This window comes from Haemaphysalis longicornis, unplaced genomic scaffold (assembly GCF_048455015.1).
Source record: "Haemaphysalis longicornis isolate Haplotype H1 unplaced genomic scaffold, Haemaphysalis longicornis Haplotype H1 scaffold_13, whole genome shotgun sequence".
Classification (NCBI taxonomy): domain Eukaryota; kingdom Metazoa; phylum Arthropoda; class Arachnida; order Ixodida; family Ixodidae; genus Haemaphysalis; species Haemaphysalis longicornis.
The window spans coordinates 59587127-59608311 of record NW_027526233.1 but is presented as its reverse complement, the minus strand read 5'-3'; the positions used below and the strand labels follow the sequence as shown (position 1 = coordinate 59608311).

The 21185-nt window shown below is 46.8% G+C and overlaps 1 protein-coding gene across 1 annotated transcript in view; it reads left to right on the top strand.

Annotated features, from left to right (window-relative positions):
* The window catches only part of LOC144163854 (EEF1AKMT4-ECE2 readthrough transcript protein-like), a 59133-nt gene that overhangs the window by 13509 nt on the left and 24439 nt on the right, over nucleotides 1-21185 (top strand). The window contains exons 4-5 of the mRNA XM_077694535.1: nucleotides 3519-3578; nucleotides 15549-15656. Of these exons, the coding sequence (XP_077550661.1) occupies nucleotides 3519-3578; nucleotides 15549-15656 (168 nt within the window). The remainder of the gene's footprint in view (nucleotides 1-3518; nucleotides 3579-15548; nucleotides 15657-21185) is intronic.

Sequence of the window (21185 nt, the reverse complement as noted above, 5' to 3'; positions counted from 1 at the left end):
AAAGGAAATTATATTGGCGTCGTCTTTCCCATATCGGACTCATTCTGGAGTAACTGACAGGTGAACAGGACCAGAACGTAACGTGGGTAGCACGTTGGTAATGCAACATCTTGGGCATGTTGCTTATCCATTATTTCAGCGTGACAGTGCAAAACGACGCGTCCTCTACAGCGCAAAACACTTGATAGCGTTTTTCCCGTGTGTATTCCTTGTCTTCGCCCATACTCCACGCTGCTGTTGAGCCAACTTGCCAAAACAACGTTGTCTTCACGCGAGCGCCAGGAGGCAGCCCAGACCGGTTACTAGTTCCGCCTTGTCTACCTGGCTGTAGAGAGGTCTAGGGAATGTTGAGTCCAAGACTAGGGAGCACACCAAGACAGCGGCAAAACCTTATATTGCGCCTTCAATAAACTTTATTCCTCTTTCTTTCTCACAGTCTTAAAAAAAAGGTTGGGGCATTCACTAATGGAACAATGACAAGTTACTTGTCCCAGTATAGACTAGGTACTTAGTAACTGGAAGTAGTAAATTTAGTACTAGTTAGGGTTACCAACTGAAGCAGGCACTAAGTACCACTACCTCTCCTAGTGATGTCCTAGTGATAACACTCTTTTGAGCTACATGCGTCTACTAACTGGCCGCGCATAACCTAGTCACAAGCACGACCTTAATCTAGTGCATACTACTCCCTACACTCCATTAATTTCCTAACCATGCAGTTGTTAGCGGTAGAGCCTACGTGCAAAACCCCGGGATAATACGGTTCTTAAGGAGTTAGTAAAAACGGCCGCAACTACCTTTTTACGACGTTTTTTTTATTAAGAGTGCTCGGTAACGCGACCTCCCCCACGTTTTCCCAGGCCCATATTTTGCGCAATCGTTCTCAATAAAGGCCGACAGGCGCTATTCCACAAGGCTCGAGTTCTGCCTACTCCCGAGTTTCCAGCTGATTGGGTTGTGAGAGTAGCGATAGTGGAGCGTCCGATACACCTCTAGCGGAACCGGCGCAATCACGCGCATCACGCCCGGCATATTCGGCGCGTTGGGTTGCGGCCGTTTACGCTGATGAAGTACTTGTGATATGATCCGCATGGAGCGCCACCTGAAATTATTCTGCAATAGTGCTGCTGAGCACGAGGTCGCGGGTTCGTTTCCCGGCCGCGGCGGCCGCTTTTCTGATGGAGGCGAAAAGTAAAAACTCCCGTGTGTACGAGATTTCGGCGCACTTTAAAGATCACCAGGTTGTGAAAATTAATCCGCAGCCCTCGACTACGGCGCGCCACATCGCCTCCGTTGCGTCGGCGCGTTGCACCCTACAATCAATCAATCTGCAATAGTCATTTCCTAGCATAAACTAGATAACCCCACTACTCATTTGATATCCTGAGCCCGGCTGTACCAGCATGACCTCCGCAGGGCATACACCTCCCGTCTACCTGTCTGCACCCTCACTGTGCGCTTAATTATACCGTCTGCTCGCAAAACAATTTCGCACGAGGCGTTGCATGACCGCGCGCTTCATTTATCCTCAGCGCGGCAGAGGTGTTGCGTATCGCACATTTTTTTGTGAAAAGACAACTGACAGACGCGCGTTTGGGGAAATGAGGGTGGCCGTAGGGTTTCACGCGATAGGGAGATCTGGCGCTAGTGCCTAGGCGAGCCGCACTTCAGTGCGGGTGCTGTTATTCACCTCGGAGAAACATCCCGTCCCTTCTTGGCATCGCTCACCAACAAACTCAAAAGTATACCCTGTGAATGCAAAAAAAAAAAATCAGTATTGTAAATGGTTATTTAAATTTTTTGTTTGTCAGAGATTATTTAGAAACTTCAGACAAAACGAACACAAAAAAATGTTGCCCATTCTTATTGATTTTGGATTCAGGAGCGAAAAGAAGCCATGTCGAAAGCCGAGCCGAGCTAAGTAGAAGATAAATGCTTGTAGTTGCTAAGGCGGCGCCCACGACGGCACGCGACTGCACCGACGAACTGTATGGGTGGAGCCACGCTACACACGCCTCTTGTGTTTCGGCGTTGCTCGAAGCGGTGGGTTCCAGAAGGGTCCAGACACGTGGCGGATGAGTAGTGTGAAGTGACACTACTCTGCTCTTCCTATGTGTCCTTCCATGCGTGTTGTTTCATTTTCCTATTTCGACGGCTTCTTTGCCATCTTAGTGGATCTTCCGGCATGTTAAGTCTTGTTGCAATCCTCGCAACCGTGACGGTAACGAAGACTGCTTCCCGAAGGCAGCGTTGAAGTCAACGACGATGCACGATGAGGCTACTTTGCTGTCTAAACCTGAAAAAAAACACCAGCGTCACCTTCATGCATGTAATGCTGCGTCAAACAAGCTTGTTTCTTAATTTACACGTTTCGTACGATTTTCTTGTGCGCCTGCTCTTGCTAATTTTTAGTTGCTTAATGTTTATTATGATCTTGTATTTGTCTGTTACAAAGCTGTGGTTTGGCTCAGTTAACACGTCTGCAACAATGTTTTTGTTTGCGGCAGTGGCCGCGGCACTGTTTGGAGCTTTCGGGTAATCTACAGTGAACGTCTATATACTCCGAAAACGATTGTAACGACGAACCCTACCTACCCAACACGAGGACTAGGTATACAAGATGCACAAACGTCGAGATAACTTCAGACCAACGTCTTCCGCGCAAGTCCATGGGCGCAAATTGAGTTGTGTCCGTTTCGAAAACGTTCAATTATCTTCCTTTTCAGTCGTGACGTAGATGCTCTTGCGAAAACACTGACCGATGTATGTCCAGCGTCACATCCGGTCGTCTGCTTTCAGCCAATCTGGGCTCGCTCAAAACGGATAGCGTAAAACGAACATAAAATGGACGAAGCTGGAGATTCCGCCCCTGATTGGCACCAATGTTTCCTAGCAAATGCAATGCTCCAAATCCAAAGACGAAGCCAACCTTTTTCATGCTACATGGAACTGCCCCATCCTTAGGCAGACACAGAGTGACATGCACTCCTCCCTTGAAACTTTGGAGGCGGCCCTGCAAAGTCACGCTCTACAAGACCAGTTACAACGGGTCCACAGAGCCAAGGCCGGAGCTACTGCCACCGGGGTTATGGGCATAAGGCTGTGCCCATAGTTCCACCCTTATATCCCTCTTCCCTTTATCATAATTAGAATTATTTAGGAGGGGTGACGAAAGTTTATAATGATGACGACGATGGCCACAGTGCCGTTTCTTGTTGCTTTAGACGTCTAATGAGCAGTCTACCTTGCTGACCACGAATTGGAACACAGCCTGCAGCATTCCGGGACTTGTTTGCGCAGATGCCTTCTGGAGCCATCTGAACCGCACCCTGCTCAGCGTGACCAATCCACAGCCTGTGGACGCCGGCGGACGCCATCTTATGTTCCCCCTTTACTCCAAGTGTTTCGCGTTCATGACGACAACCAAATCGGTTCACGAATCCGTGGAACACGTAATCGCGGTCACCGAAGTTCGCCGCTTGATGCAACGGAACACTTTTCGCGACCTATTCGTGCAGATGATTCACCTGTCCCTCGTCAGGGGCGTCACCACTCTCTTCGAGCTGGCGTTCAGACGGGTGAGCGAGTACTCCAATGGCGGCCGACCTGCAGCATAGTGGGGGAAATCAGTAGCGTTCATCGAGCGAATGGTGCAATTTAGTTTTGCCGAGCAGTTGGGAATAAACGATCGATGTTTGTGCGAGTTACAAGCGTGACTCTGGCGCATAGTTGGGTGACATTACTAAACAGCTCTTCATGCAGGTCATCTTCATAGGCATTGGATCCTTAAAGACCATCCGTATAGATTGTCCCTAAAGAAATTATAGACCTTACTCATAAGCCTTGTTTTAACTGAGCACTTGTAGTGGAAGATCGATGGTTGCGCGAGTGACTAGCGTGACTGTGGATTTCAATTGGGTGACATTATTGTGCAGCTCTTCCTGCAGGTCATCTTCACAGATCTTGGATCCTTCAAGACCATCCTTAAAGATTATCCCTTAAGAATTAACAGACCTTACTTATAAGCCTGCTTTAGCTGAGAAGTTGGGAATAAATGGTCGAGGGTTGTGAGAGTGAAAAGCAAGACTGTGGCTTTCAATTGGTTGGCATTACCACACCTCTCTTCCTGCAGGTCATCTTCACAGACCTAGGATTCTTAAAGACCATACTTATAGATTATCCCTAAAGAATTAATAGACCTTATTTATAAGCGTTGCTTTAGCTGAGAAGTTGGTGATAAACGATCGAGGGTTGTGCGAGTGACAAGCGGGACTGTGGCTTTCAATCCACACCTCTCTTCGTGCAGTTCATCTTCATAGGCGTTGGATCATTAAAGACCACCCTTATAGATTATCCCTAAAGAACTAATAGTCCTTATGTATAAGCCAGGTTTAACTGAGAAGTTGTGAATAAACGATCGAGAGCTGTGCGAGTGACAAGCATGACTGTAGCTTTTAGTTGGGTGATATTACTATGCAGCTCTTCCTGCAGGCCATCTTCACAGAGCTAGGATTTTTAAAGACCATCCTTATAGGTTATCCCTACCCAACTAATAGCCCTTACTCATAAGCTTGGTATTAGCTGAGCAGTTGGGAAAAAACGATCGAGGGCTGTGCGAGTGACAAGCGTGACTGTGCCTTTCAATGGGGTAGTATTACACATGTCTCTTCAGGCAGGTCATCTTCATAGGCGTTGTATCCTTAAAGACCCCCCTTATGGATTATCCCAAAAGAACTAATAAACCTTACTTATAAGCCTTGTTTTAGCTGAGCAGTTGGTAGTGCAAGACCGATAGTTGTGGGAGTGACAAGCGTGACTGTGGCTTTCAATTTGGGTGGCATTATACACCTCTCTTCCAGCAGGTCATCTTCATAGGCATTGGATCCCTAAATACCATTCTTATAGATTATCCATACAGATCTAATAGACCTTACTTTTAAGCCTGGATTTAGCTGAGGAATTGGGAATAAACGATCGAAGGCTGTGCGAGTGGCAAGCGTGACCTTTCAATGGGGTGGTATTACACACCTCTCTTCCTACAGGTCATCTTCATAGGCGTTGGATCCTTAAAGACCATCCTTATAGATTATCCCTAAAGAACTAATAGAGATTACTTAAAGCCTTGTTTAAGCTGAGCAGTTGGGAATAAACGATCGAGGGCTGTGTGAGTCACAAGCGTGAGTGTGGCTTTTAGTTGGGTGACATTACTACGCTCTTCCTGCAGGTCATCTTCATATGCCTTGGATCCTTACAGATTATCCTTAAAGAACTAAGGGCCTTACTTATAGACCTTGTTGTAGCTGATTAGTTGGGGATAAACGATGGTTGGTTGTGCGAGTGATACGCATTACTGAGGCTTTGATGGGGTGGCATTGCTATACCTGTCTTCCTGAAGGTGATTCTAACGCCATCTTCATAGTCCTTGTTTCCGTATAGACCACCCTTATAGAATTATTGAACTTTTCTTATAGGTCTTGTTTTAGCAGCAGGACGTACGGTAATTCGATTATGAAGAGTCATTCTATGTCTCTGAGCCGACCTCACTAACAGTTTAAAATTGCAAATGGAAGGAATGAACAGATGCGGCAGCGAATGAGATAAATTGTAATATGTTCAAGACTGGGATAAAATATTGTAGTAGAAATTTTTGTAAAATAAAACCCAGTGCTTCTAGGCAGTAGAAGGAATAGCTGTGCGATGGATGAACGCGAATTCGCAAGAAAGGTTTTGTGATTTAGACACTATTATCGACGTATATAGCGGTGTATTATAAGTGGTCTAGAAAAAGGTACGTTTCATACTGGGCACCGTTGTATCGTAAAAAATTTGCTGACATTGTGCCATATCATTGCTGTGGACAAACCGATGGAGAAATGCCAACTAGTTATCGTTCATATATAAGTGTTACAAAAAATCGTTCGCCAGTTGTAAATGCTTCGGACGTGGGAGACTGCGGAGCTGGCTTGTTGAAGGAGGCGGACGACTGCTGGATATTGAAGGTTGTGCGCATGCGTGCGTCATAATCCTCCCTACGAAAGATGAGGAGTCCCCCGCTGTAATGACTGAGCATAACTTGAAGAAAACAGCGAAACTTTGTTAGGGGACCTAAATAGAACGCTGTCAATGCTATTATGGCATATGTTTTACATGTTAGCTATAGGGGAAGTTTACAGCCACAAGCGATTAAGAATTAGATAGGTAGTGAATTAGTCGTAATGTTTTATTATTTACTAATACAGTTAAACCGGGATGTAACAAGGTTGATAAAAATTCGCATTTTGTCTTTACATGCAGATTCTCATTGTTACAGGTTCCGAGGTAAGGCTTCCGTAAATGAAGCAAAAAGTGAATTAAAATGCCAGACATCAGAGATAATGAACTATAAACCTTTGAGAATGTATTTGACAGTGAAAAAATGCGTGCTTTGTGCCTTCTGCCTTCCAACGAAGGTAGTACACGGCACTCCAAAGAATCAAGGTAATTTACCCCTCTCTTTGCAAACGTAACATTAGTATCAATTTTGCGTTTTGACACTCTAAGGTGCCTTAACCAGTATCAAGGACCAAACGTATGCTGAAAGGGTGCCCTAACGTGATGCTCTTTGCCGCACTTAAACGGTTTGCGAGGGTGCGAGCTGGGATACTTGCGACAACGTTAATCTTTCTCGCAGGCGGAGACGGCACCTGAAATTGCGAGCTTGTTTTGAAAAGACAAAACGCCTCGTTCTGTGGCAGCAGAACTCATCACCGACGAACCGACACAGTGGAGACGCGCAACTACACACCGAGAGGAAGGCCTAGCCGACACCCCACTCACACTGGAAACGCACGGTAGTTCGCGGTGCGGCCAGAGTTTCCTAAATTAATGCATATCTCCAGCCGATTTTTTCAGAAAAAGTGCAAAAAACAATTGCTCATCAGCGTAGCGAATTTGTTACATCAAGGTTAACCATCGCCACGCAAACAAACATAACTGCCCTCGAAAATCAACTCTCGACTCTCGTAGAAGCCGCTATCGGGAAAATGACAGAGGCCATCCCCACCCTCATACAAAAAGTCGCGCGTTCCAACAAATGAACTGGCTTAATTAAGGACATGCCTGTACCCCAAAACTTATCGACGACAGATTGATCTTGATGATGATGACAGCGGCTCCCTCGCGGGATTGGAGGAGAACCCCCAGGACTGGCTCGGGAGCGCCGCCATCACAATCACTTGTTAACCTGACCGACCATGGCGGGCACCTCTAAAATTTGGAAATACGCGCGATCCAACTCTGCCAACCCCATTCAAATCACCCACTGGCACTGTCCGGGCTTAAGTCCCGCACAAAGCGGGCCAACCTCCGACTTTTCCTCACGACGTTTGAAAACCTTCCTGCTGTGGTAACCCTTCAAGAGCCAGGCAGCGCTGCCACGCTCACAAACTATACTACGTTTCAGCAAGACCACTATCCTGCATCTGCGTGCATAAAAATTACACGGCCAACCTAGTTGACCCTGACCTTAAGCCCAAATTCTCGTACGTGATGGTAACAATCCTTCCGCTACGCAAACAGGACCCGCCACTACACGTGCTGAACATCTATTGCTCGACGAGACTTGCCAACATTACATTCGCAGGCCTTTTTAGCCGCGCTTAAAGGCTGCGGGCAAGGAACCCTGGTGATTGGGGGCGATTTTGGCGCCCCCAGCACACTTTAGGGATATGTGCGTGAACAGCGACGTGGTAAGTGGCGGAACTTGTGTCCACGCTGGGCCTAACTCTTCACACCGACCCTGCCTACCCAACTCGCGTGGGTAACTCCGTGACCCAGGACACATGTCCGCACCTAAGCCTCACGAAAAACATCCAATATGCAGATTGGGTCAACACCGAGGAGACCCTCGGCAGCGACCACTTCATACTCAACACCACCAATCGCACCCGCATCCCTTGGCAAGATCTTACGCAGAGGCAAAGTTGCCCGATTGTAATACATTTCGACAAACATACAGAAACTGCACCCCCATTAAGTAGCAAGGGTACCACTCTTGGTCCCAGCAATTGGTTTCGACCCTTCGCTCCACAGAAACCAACATTAAACTCTCGGAGATTACTTCGGAGGTGGATAACTACCTCATTCACCTCTGGGCTGCTCGGCACAGCCTCGTTCGCCGGTGGCGCCGCAAAAAACACAATCGAAAACTGAAAATTCTCATCGCCGAGCTCACCCAGCGATCGTCGGAGAACGCGGCCAGGCTCGCCGACTCTAACTGGGTGGACCGATGCAACACGGCCACGCGACAAATGTCCAGCAGGAATACCTGGCGCCTCTTCCGCGCCTTGATCGATTCTACCCAAACTCGAACAGACACACAAAAGCACCTCCAACGGGCGATTTACAGCTTCGATGGGGATACGACAAAATTGGCATGCAAACTGCGAGACCAATACCTAAGCACACAGCAGGACCCCCGAGGGTCCGCGTACTCGTATGCAGGTAGCGAGACCGCGGAGCTGGATCCACCGTTCCAGCTATACGACCTGAAGGCGGCCCTAGCAAAAATGAAGCGAGCAACGGCAACAGGACGGGATCACACCATAGTGAAACTACTTGCTAATCTTCCCGACTCTGCCTACGCCATGCTCCTTGCTTACATCAACTCCATTTGGCTAGGGGAAGCACCCTTCCCGATTGATTGGAAGACCGCCCTGGTCACCTTCATACCCAAAGCGGGCAAAGCCATTGACAGGGACAACCTCCGCCCCATTTCCCTTACTTCTTGTTCGGGAAAATTAATGGAGACGATGGTGCGCCACAGGCTGTCCGAGTTTTTAGAGAACAAAAATGTATTTTCAGACACAATGTTCGGGTTCCGCCCACACCGGTCCGCGCAGGATATCTTGCTCCAGCTCGATCGTGAGATCCTCGATCCCGTCGAGTACCCTCTCAATGACAAAGTTGTGCTCGCTTTGGATTTGAAGGGGGCCTTTGATAACGTGACTCACGAAATTATCCCAACACATCTCTCACAAGTGGACTGTGGCCAAAATGCCTTCAACTATATTAAGCAATTCCTCACTGACCGAAAATCATATATTCGAATTCAGGACATGGAACACGGCCCATACCAATTAGGCACTCGAGGGACGCCGCAGGGAGCGGTCCTCTCGCCCCTCCTATTCAGTCTGGCAGCGATAAGGCTCCCTGCTCTATTGGCGAAAGTCAAAGGCATCCGGCATGCGCTGTATGCCGACGACATCACCATCTGGGCGTAACACGGCTCGGCAGGAGACATGGAGGCCAACCTGCAGCAAGCTGCGGACATCGTAGAAGACTACGCCCGTCGCTGTGGCCTTCAGTGATCCCCGTCCAAATCAGAATTCGTGCACATACGCCCCTCACCGAAGTGCACCACCAAAATCAACCAATCCCTTCACAGCGGACCCATACCCGAACGCGATGAGACCAGAGTGGTGGGGCTCTTCATTCACAAGCATCGAAGAGCAGACACAACATTGGCCAAATTGCGTAAGTGGGGACCAGGTGGGCCGGATGATCCGCCGGGTTTCAATAAGCATCGGGGATTACGATGCAAAGATGCCTTGTGGCTGGCGCATGCATTCGTAACCAGCCGAGAACCGTACTCGGCTCCATACCTTCACCTACGCAAGTTTGACGAGAATCTACTCGAGGTCATTCTCTGTAAAATCTACAAGCGTGCTCTCGACTTTCCGCTACACACCTCCAACCAGCGCCTTCTAGGCCTGGGAATGGTGAACACGTTCAAGGAGCTGCGTGAGGCGCACTTGACGAATCAATACACTAGACTCTCTAACACGCCGTCGGGTTGCCACTTCCTTGCCCGACTACACATCCATCACTCAATACATACGGAAAGGCGCGCACAGATTCCTTAAGTCTAGAGATACACCCTGCATGTGTGTCCCCTGCCGGCCAACATGACACGAGATGACCACAGTGGCCGACGCGTGGCGCGGGTAGAAGCATTGGCTTGCCACTATTGTCGTAAAAACGGAGTCTTTTACGTAGACGCCTCCGGCCCGCACCACAGGGGTTGGTACACGACCGTGGTCGTCTACCAAAACACCGCAGTGAACGGACTCGCTTTCCGTGCACACAACATTACACACGCGTAGGATATTGCCATTGCCCTAGCCGCTGCAGCTAAGGACTCGCGGGTCATTATCACCGACTCAAGGGGTGCCTACAGCAATATCGAGCAGGGGTGCATTCCGTACTTTGCTTACAAAATTCTGCAAAACAGTAACTAACTGGGTGTTCCCGCGAATCGAACGATCATATGTGCTCCAGCTCACACGGGCGTCCAATGTAACGAGGCGCTGACGCCGCTGCCCACGCGCTCCTTCTCCGGGCATCATCCTCATCCCTTACCGATCCGGACCAAGAACCCAATCCCGCTTACACCTTTGAGGAGGTCAGACAGTTTTATCAATCCGGCCATTCCGTCTATCCCAAGCTCTGTAGGGGCCTCACGAAGGCGGAGGAGCGCATCCTCCTTCGCCTTTATACCAAAACTTTCTTGTTCCCGGTAGTCTTAAAACACTTCGACCCCGCTTTACGGGCAAGTGCCCGCGGGGTGAGGAAGGTTCCTCTGACATTTTCCACATGGTGTAGGAGTGCCAAAAAACCCCAAACCTACCCCCTCTACGCAAACTGTCCCATATGGACTTGGAGGCAGCCCTGCTCAGCTGCTCTGACCTGACGGCCCAACGGGCCCTGGTCGGGCGGGCCAGGGCCGTGGCCGACGCCATTGGGCACCCGTAAGGGGGAGCCCCGTAGTCTTTGTACGAGGCGGCCCCTTTCGGACCGCTCCCCACCCTCCCTGTAAAAAGTTCCCTAAATGAATGTTTTTTAGTTAGTCAGTCAGTCTAAATAGGATACGCTGAAGAGTACCGCCACTTTGTGCACCCGGAAGCGTTTGGGGGCCATTTTGTTCCTGGCCTGCAGTGTTGCCATCTCTCCCAACGAAACCGCCGCCGGTTGTGACGGAAAGAGCGCGACCGGCCGCTCTAGTGTCCGCGCAGCAGAGAGAGACAGGAAAGGCGCCCAGATACAAAATGGCAGCGCCCATATGTAAACAAGTATCACGTGGTGCAAACCGACCAATGAAAATTCTGGCGGCATATAACAATGTGCGAAGAGTGCCGATACTCTAAAAGCCTTTATTTAGTGACGATAATCCTTACCTTATCTGTTTGCAGACGTCAGCTTTGAGACGACTGGTCAACAGCGGTTTCAAAGCATGCCAACCCGCACAACCTGCGCGTAGGGGAAATGGCGACAAAATATGTGCCATCAAATAGGGAAAAATCAAAATTTCGAAGTCTGTGAATAAAACAAATTGCAAACAAGTGTCTCAGCACTGCGGTGGTTCACTAAGCGGCCCTGGGTGATCTCGGGGCTATCTCTTCCCACGGCCGTTGTAGATGAACTAAAGTTCCGAACTTCCGTTTACTAATAGGCCCTGAATAGAGAGAGCACCGTCCGACGGTATTATACGCACTCCGCTATATCGAAGTCCACCGGCGTTTTCTATGAGATATTTTCCGCGTCTCCCACTACATCACTCTGGCGCTACAAACTTATAAGCTAAACATAACCTATCATGATCTAGCGCACACAAAGAAATCATTTAAAACACCAATGCTCACGTAGGGCATTAAAATCCTAATTCAATTTAAAGAGGAAAAATAACGAGGCAAAAGCCGGTCTCGAATAACCGTCTCTGGGATCAAGGAGGCGAGATTGATCATCTACACTACAACGACAGACGCATTTGCCGGCACTAACCTAGGCTTAAATATTCGAATGTCGGCTGGCGGCACTCTAGCCATGCCTGCACGATCAGATGGAATGCCGCCGAAAGAAACTCTAGACATTGCGTAACTAGTAAGCGAAGGTTAAACAACTCATAATCATTATCATGGCCACCTTCTTCAACATATGGTACCGGGGTCCCTGCACCCTGCCGCGGCTCCCGAGAAAGACACCGAGACCCCGGAAAACCACACCTATATTGGAAGTCCCGTTCCCCAGGGCCCGTTCCGAAGGAGGTCCCGCTGCGCAGGCCTAGTCCAGCACTGTCCGCCATGTTCTAACCTAGCTCGTGTCCCGCGTCTTCACCTGGCACATATCCATCCCGTGGGATTGACTGTTGTCTGATCACCGCAAACATTACCATCATCATCAGTATCAGCATCATATCATCACACACGTATAACGCGTGCGGCGCATTAACCGCACGCGTTATGCGGAGATGTGGGTTCGACTCGCGCTCCCGGAAACAACGGCGGATTTTTTTCTCTTATTTTCTTTTCTCTTATTATTTTCTTTTCTTATTTTCGCCTATTTATCACTTTATCAAAGAAACATCAATCGGCACTAATTAATATTTCGGAAACAGCCGAATAGCACTGGCAATGACGACTGCAACCTTGATATGTGTCCTTTCTGAGTTCCTCGTCCCGTAACTTTCTGTTCTGCTATATATATATATATATATATATATATATATATATATCAGAGAAGAAAAACTTCGAACAAGGTACAAGCACGATTGTGGCCTACGTTTCAGCAAAGAGAACTTGCTTTCCTCAGGGCCCTGAGGAAAGCAAGTTCTCTTTGCTGAAACGTAGACCACAATAGTGCTTTTACCTTGCTCGAAGTTTTTCTTCTCTTGTGTACTCTACCATCTTCGAAGTTCTACTACTCCCCGGATTTTATATATATATATATATATATATAGATATAGATATATAACACAGAAATAAGGGTTGGCAGTCAAGAAAACATCGGAAAGCAAAGGGGAGGTTGCAGTAGGTCATTGAAACAGATAAAGAATTTGGACTGAAAGAAAGAAAGCGGAGAAAAAATGCCCGCCAGGTGGGATCCGAACCCACCACCTCCAGAATACCGGTCTGGTGCGATAACCACTACGCTACCTGCGGGGCGATTTTCTCCCCCGCTTTCTGGGGTATTTATATCAATGTAATTTTTTTCCTGTGCTTCGGGGTGATAGCCAGCGCCACTCTGACTCCTCGGGGAGAAGGGGACCTTCTTTTTAATCCCCGCGCCGTGACTCGAGTGTCTACGACATGTCGAGAGTGGTGAACCAGTGTTGAACCCTCTTAAGCCCCCCAAGGCACCAAGACTGCCAGTGCAGAGGCCCTCGCTATACATGTAGCGAATCAGAATAGGAAATGAGGGGCTCGTAGAAATAACACAGAGATAAGGGTTGGCAGTCAAGAAAACCTCGGAAAGCAAAGGGGAGGTTGTGGTAGGTCATTGCAACAGATAAAGAATTTGAAAAGAAAGAAAGCGGAGAAAAAATGCCCGCCAGGTGGTATCCGAACCCACGACCTTTCTTTCTTCTTTCTTTCTTTCCAAATTCTTTATCTGTTTCAATTACCTACCACAACCTCCCCTTTGCTTTCCAAGGTTTTCTTGACTGCCAACCCTTATTTCTGTGTTATTTGTACGAGCCCCTCATTTCCTATTCTGATTCGCTACATGTATAGCGAGGGCCTCTGTACTGGCAATCTTGGTGCCATAGGGAGCTTAAGAGGGTTCAACGCTGGTTCACCATTCTCGACATGTCTTAGACACTGGAGTCACGGCGCGGGGATTAAAAAGAAGGTCCCCTTCACCCGAGAAGTCAGAGTGGCGCTGGCTACCACCCCCAAGCACAGGAAAAAATTACATTGATATAAATACCCCAGAAAGCGGGGGAGAAAATCGCCCCGCCGGTAGCGTAGTTGTTATCGCACCAGACCGGTATTCTGGAGGTCGTGGGTTCGGATCCCACCTGGCGGGCATTTTTCTCCGCTTTCTTTCTTTCTTTTCAAATTCTTTATCTGTTTCAATGACCTACAACAACCGCCCCTTTGCTTTCCGAGTTTTTCTTAACTGCCAACCCTTATTTCTGTGTTATTTATACGAGCCCCTCATTTCCTATATATATATATATATATATATATATATATATATATATATATATATATATATATATATATATATATATATATATATATAGTAAGAAAATGAGGGGCTCGTTGAGGAAATACAGAAAGATAGGTCAGCAGTCTACAATGCCAAAGGAGGCATAGGGGTGTGGTTAGGCTCTTTTCCTTATCACTACGGTTAATTAAGTAAACTTTTTTTTAATTATACAGAAGAAAGAAAGAAAGAAAAACACGCGCCCAGAGTGGGGACCGAACCCACGCCTTTCGATTACATGTCTAATGCCTTACCACTTCGGCTATCTGGGTGACTGTGTTCTCCTTCACTTTCTGGGCTATTTATATTTACTAGAAGTGTATCTGACCCTTATATATATATATATATCTGATGCTTTTATATATATATGTATATACGATAGAGAAGTCACATTGAAAAAGATAACAATACTTATTCTAACGTTTCGACCGGGGTCCGGTCTTTTTCAAAGATACCTTTCAAAGGTATCTTTGAAAAAGTCTGGACCCCGGTCGAAACGTTAGAATAATTATTGTTATGTTGTTCAATGTGACTTCTCTATCGTACAGTTAACCTTATAGCCAGGAACCTTTTCTGTAAAGTATATATATATATGTATATATATATAAAGAGAGAGAGAGATCATGAGGTTCGATGGGCCAGTATAAAAATAGTGAAAGAAGTCCACTGACACGTTTCCCGTTTTTGGTTGCCAACAGTTTCGGAGTTAGAAACTTCTTATACAAGATGCAGCCCTTATTGCCAGTGCTGTTTGGCTACTTGAAGATGCTTTGTAGCGGCGAATGTCATTTTTGTAAGATACGGGAATAAGGAAACCAAAGTCGAGAACAAAATTGAGAATTGCCTCATTCGGTGCTATAAAGCACCTTCAAGGTGTCGAACCGCACTGCAATAAGGATAAGGACTGCATGTTTGATGTGTGTTCTTACGGAATACCTCGTCCCATATATTTCTGTTCCCCGCAAAATACACTATATAGGTGTCTTCATCGGAGTAACTCCGTCGGTTACTCCGATGAGGACTGATCTTCCTGTCGAAACGTGAGCAAAGCAGTGTTTGTGTTTTTAATCGTGAGTAAACCATTCTCGCTAAATATATAGGTGTATGAGGTGGCGATACCTGTTCTCATGCCTCTGGCGTTTTTTACGGTAATAAACAACTTTACTGCTACTTCGAGTCGTATATGCAGTAAATACTCGCTATAACGAAGTCCTCGAGTCAGGAAACTCGCTTCGTTATAAAGGAAATTTTGATAAAAGCGGAATTGATTTTACCTGCCTGCACTGCAGTGGGGACTATGACGCGCCTCGAAGAAAGCTACATTTCGAATAAGGTGATTTCGTTGTAACGAATGTTTGCTCTATTTGTATCCACACTGCTCTAATCTACTGATTAGGGGCAACCGGCTTTTTCACGTTGGTGTTCCTTTAAGAGACATTCATTCAGCATGAGTCTGTTCACTTCGTACACTAAAATTTCTGAGTCCCCAGCTACACGCCTTACACGTCTTACTGGTTCTCTGACAGGACAAAGACATATTCTTGCACGTCCTCAAAGGCACATCGCTGAGGTTCAAGGCAAGTCCAGTGTCCAATCACCGCACCTACGACGACTACCTGGGAGAAGTGATTCAGGTGAGAAGGCCCTTGCCTCCTATGGTGCAGAACCTCCGCAGAAATGCTCACCTAAAAAGGCGTCATGAAGACAAAATACTACAATCTCGTTAAGTTTGAAACAACTAGCCTTTGGTAACTCACTCACCTCTATTGCGGCTACGAGAGACGTTTCCTTAAAACCGAATAAAACGCGAGAATATCAAAAAACTTTCAAATTTCGCGCTACACGACGTCAGCGGTGACGCAATAGCGCCAGCAGCGACGCAGAAGAGCCGAGTGTACTACAATCACAGCGTATTACTGCACATTAGCATTCAAGTTACTCGATCAAAAGGATCTACAAAGGCGCCGCGGCTGTACGGAGTGTCGTATAGATTATGTACATCTGCACTCATTTGTTTCTTGGTGGTGCCTCGTAGGTCGGAGCCTGCCGGTCGCACAAACAAAATTATGTGACTTCAAGGAAATGTCGCCACATTGGGCCTCCTCGATTACCCGCGGACTGCTTGGTACATCCGGCGCTTGAATTTCCCATGTATTTCTAAGGGACTTCTGGTCCGATGGCAGTCCTCGGACTGCATGCCCGCGGACCGTCCAGGGCTGGCAAATTGAGGAGGCCCATAGAGAAAAGAAAAGCTTCCTCTATACGTGGCGGGAGAGTGGCTGCCGACTCGCCATTGCCTCATCTGTTCTCTTCAATATGGGGTAATTTGTTTGAAATGTGCGATAAGATCGGGGTCATCGTTATCGGTACAAAGTAGTCCTCTTAATGAACCAAACCTTGTGGAATAGTGTGGTTCCTCGGGGCGACCTAGTGAGTACTCCGGCGTAGACCACCACGCGGGCTCCCGAGCCTACGCCAGCCCATCGCGGTTCGCCGATACGAGAACACAGTAGACAGTAGTGCCGAAGCACAGCCCTTTATTTGGGAACTTCCAAAGCATGCGAGCACAAGGGTCGTGATCGCCAACAGGAAGCAGCCATTCGCGGCGCGCGACAAACAGTTCCCACCTGAGATGCATGGTATCGGCCACCAACGCGCTGTTCCGCCGATGTTCACCAGTCCGGACCTCCGGACCGACTCTCCCTTCCGCACGCGCAAATTCGCACTTTCCAGCAACGGTGGCGCCGCCGCGCGCCTTTTTGCCGAAGCTGTTTGTAGATGATCGGCCTCCCGGGCGAAGGCAGACGGAGCGTTCGGAAACGTGGGAATTGAGCACGCATTGAAAACGTGGGAATTGAACACTCAACTACAGACCGATATCAATAACAAGCACTATTTGTAAACTTCTCGAACACATCATCCACTCACAGGTGATTAGCTACTTAGAAGAACATAATATCATCTTTAAATACCAACACGGGTTTAGGAAAGGGCATTCGTGTGACACTCAGCTCGCTGGTTTTATTAACGATATTCCCTCTTCCGTTGACGCTGGGCTTCAAATCGACTCAATATTTCTAGATTTTTCCAAAGCTTTCGACCGGGTACCTCACCACAGATTGCTAATCAAACTTACACAACTTAATATCCACCCTCTTGTAATTGCATGGGTTAAAGATTTTCTGTCATCAAGGGTTCAATCACATCTGCTAATAACGTTAATTCTTCTTTCGGTCAAGTACACTCTGGTGTTCCTCAAGGCAGTGTCCTCTGCCCTTTGCTTTTTGTAATTTATATCAATGACTTACCTAATTGCGTTTCTTCAAGGAGTAGGCTGTTTGCTGATGACTGTGTTATTTACCGTACAATAACCTGCTCTACTGACCAACTGGCCCTCCAAACTGACCTTGACTCTAAATCTACTTGGTGTTCCACTTGGTTAACGTCGTTGAATAATTCTAAAACTAAACCCATGTCATTTACAAACCACGCATCGCGCATTCAAACTTCCTATTCCTTAAATAACACAACTGTTGAGCTAGCAGACACCTACAAGTACCTGGGACTTAACCTGCACTGTGACCTGACATGGATTCATCATATCGACATCATTCTTGCATCCGCCAACCGCTCATTGGGTTTTTTAAAGCACAGACTAAACGTGCTCCATCTAACCTCCGCAAACTTGCATACACAACTCTCATCAGACCTAAAATTGAGTACGCATCTGCCATTTGGGACCCTGACAAAGCATACTTAAATGACAAAATTGAATCACTTCAAAATCGTGCCGTTCGTTTCATCTTTTCAGATTATTCACGTCATACCAGCGTCACGGCTCTAAAAAATCGCGCATCTTTACCTATCCTATCAGATCGACGTAAACTGTCACGTTTATCATTGTTTCATAAACTGTACCATCACTATTCTCTTCATCCTGATTTATTTTTATCGACACTGACCATCTTTCCCCGACGGGACCATGCCTTAAAAGTGACGCGTGTGAAATGCCACACTTCCAAATATTCACAATCCTTCATACCTCGCACAATTGTGGATTGGAATGCCCTACCATCTCACATTGTAAATTTTACAGATCCGACCAAATTCCAAGAACTTTTACACACTTACTTCGCATGTTAACTTTACTAAAAAGTGCTTTTATAGGTTCTAGAGCTCCTTCAAGATTTTTTGTTTGTTTTCCTTCTTTCTTGGTTTCATTTTTTTTTTCTTTTTTTGCCTAACACCCACTTGTATTTATTTGTTTGCCTATTAACGTGCTTCTAGTATTCCTTTTTTTTTCGTTCTCAGTGTATCCTGCCCACTATGTAATACCCTCCTAGTGAGGCCTTTAGGGGTATTTTTGAATAAATAAATAAATAAATAAATAAAAAAACAAAAAGCAATCGAATGTGCTGTGTACCGCAGCATAGTTATCGCTCAGTGCCGGAAAAAGACAGCGTTCATACCTTTCTTGAGATAAAAAAGCCCGAAAGGTTTGGATAACTATGCTCCGCATTGGAAAAGGTGTCAGCAACACAATGGGGTTTGCAGTAGTCACTTCACGAGAGCTGACTTCTTCTGGAGCAAAATCCTTAAGTTTAGTTCGCTCTCTCGTTATTGATGCTGTGTTTTTCGTGCAAGTTGAGTGTGTCGTTTATTAATAGATGGTCTGCAGCGACTGAAACCGCGGTTGAAGAAAGGCGCCGTGCCACCACTTAAAATTCCTATGCGCACGCACGAGAAGAAAGTGAAGCCAAGAATCAACAAGAGAACGTCATTGTTCTTTCATTAACGCGCTGGTTCCGTTTAAAATATGCTGCCGCTTTCCATTTTGTGGTTTGTTGGGTTGTTTGTGCTTCGTTCTCTTTTTAGCATTATGTGTGATTACTGTTTTGAACTTGCTTCTTTTTTTTCTTTCTCGAACCCCCCACAGGAATGGGCAATGTAGGTATTTGTAATAAATAAATAAACGTGTTACTGGGGCATTGTCGTTTCCGACAGCGCGCTGAAAGCACAGCACAGCTGACTTAACAGGCCCTGCCGTGGAGGCATCAGCATTTGATATTTAGTTTCGCTATTTTTATTATTACTTGTAACCTGCATAAACGCCGTTTGAGCTTTGCTTGTAAAAACAGCTCACAAAATTATAATTTACTCGCATTATTCGCACTTAACCCGCCAAGATTGCCCAAGTGGCGATAAAAAAACGCTGTGCTCGGTTGCATCTACCGAGCTCTGCTTGGTGCCTAATAAATATTCGTAAAGTATGCTTGAACAATTTTACGAGCATGGATAGAAGTGTAGCATCCTCTATAGAACCTGCGCCAACAAACGTTCACGCTGTGCGGTTGGCTGGAGACGCCATTCGTTTGCAGGCACAATCCGTCGATGCCCAGCTTGTCATCGGTGGCCTCCCTGATGCCGCAAAACACTGTGCCACTGGCGTTATACACTGCTTCGCCTTCGACAGAGCACCTTCGTGTCTCATCAAAAAGGGTAAACGTGGCCTGAAGAGACACTAATGGGCCCGGATCGGCTTTTTCCCCCAGACGTGCGTGCTTCGCGACGTCCCGATCATCGTCCCATCCTCCATTTTGGATACCCCGTCGCGCCACCTATATTCGCTAGAAAGTGCGACTTTCGCACTGTCCAGCGAATATAGGTGTCAGCATCGGCTGCATCGGCGCCAGCATCGGTCAACATAGGTGTCAGCATCGGCTGGGCCGCGCCGTGTTCGGCGGCGTGGTGGTATTTCGGCCGCCGCGCGTCGGCGCGCGCGTCGTTACCGAGATGCCTCGAGCAGCAGACCGCCGTTGCCACCCCTGCCTTGACGGCAAAGATTGCTCGTGTTTTCACGTCTGCAGCGTGCTGGTGTAATTTTTTTACATCGAAGCTGTTTGTGGATATGGTCCGCAAATTTCAAAAAGCTGTTTAGGTCTTGGGTTCCGTGTATTGGGGCACCGCGGAGCCAAAAAATGCATTGCGGCGAAGTCAACTTTATCGTGTACTGTCAACTTTTGAGCGCCTGTAGCTCTTGTTTAACGAAACTTTACCAAAAGCAATATTATGACGATTGGACGCAAGGACAACTTCATAATTACTTCGAGTTTTAGTTGCGACAAATTAGTTCACAGTGAAGTTCTAAACGTTACAGAATATTTCCCGTCTGCTTTCGATACATGGCCACAGAGGCTGTATTGTTATAAAAACAGCCTCAACACTTGTTGAATAGAAAGTCGCATGAAAAGTTATATAACAACTGGCTGCTATGATGACTATTACAGTATGCCGAATTTCAGTTACTGGCGATAAATACTTAGCCGAAGCTGTAAACGTACGAGCGGTACAGAAAGCGGCTGTAACCGGTGCTTTGTGAAAATATCTAGCAAAAATGTATAAGACAATTAGCCGCTGAGAGGACCATATCAATACGGCGAGTTCTATTTTCTTTACTTAATTTGTTAGTTGAAGAAAATTATTTTAAGTAGCAGCATCTACTTCAAGCGTCCTATTGCAACAAGTAAATTTATTATGTATATGTTTGCTTAGGGAAGCTGTCAATCGTACCCTCTGCGTGTAACATGAACTGCACTGTATGCCATCACGCGTGATACAGTCGACATTGACATAGGGAATATTAATTAAATTACTGTAAGGAAACAATTTTCTCTTCGTTACTAAACTAACTACAATACTCTGATAGGAATGCGTCAGTAACAAGTTCCAAGAAGAACTCAAATAAGGCGAATCGGGAATTAAGTAACGATTAGCCTTGCAGGTGAGTCGGATCCTGGCTAAATTACTGGAATGGCACCCGCACTCAACAGATCCTTGCACATTGTACCACTTCAGCCAGTTTTTTGTTTTGTCTTGTTTTTCACCATTTTTCTAATCGTGCGAGAATCAGGAGGGGGAAACTAAGCCCCTTCATTTCAAAAAGCATGTGCGGGGAGCTTGAGCCTCCGCGGCACTCCACCCCCCCCCCCCCCCGGAGCCCCTGTTGATATGTACACATTTTCCAACCATGTTTGAGATGTGCATTGCATACAGCTTTCTAGTCACGCATCCACCTTCACGGCGGAAAATATTTACTCGCAATTTCTTGTGTCCTTATACAGTCGGTAAAGCGCTTGCCTATAACACTGCTTTCGTACTTTCAG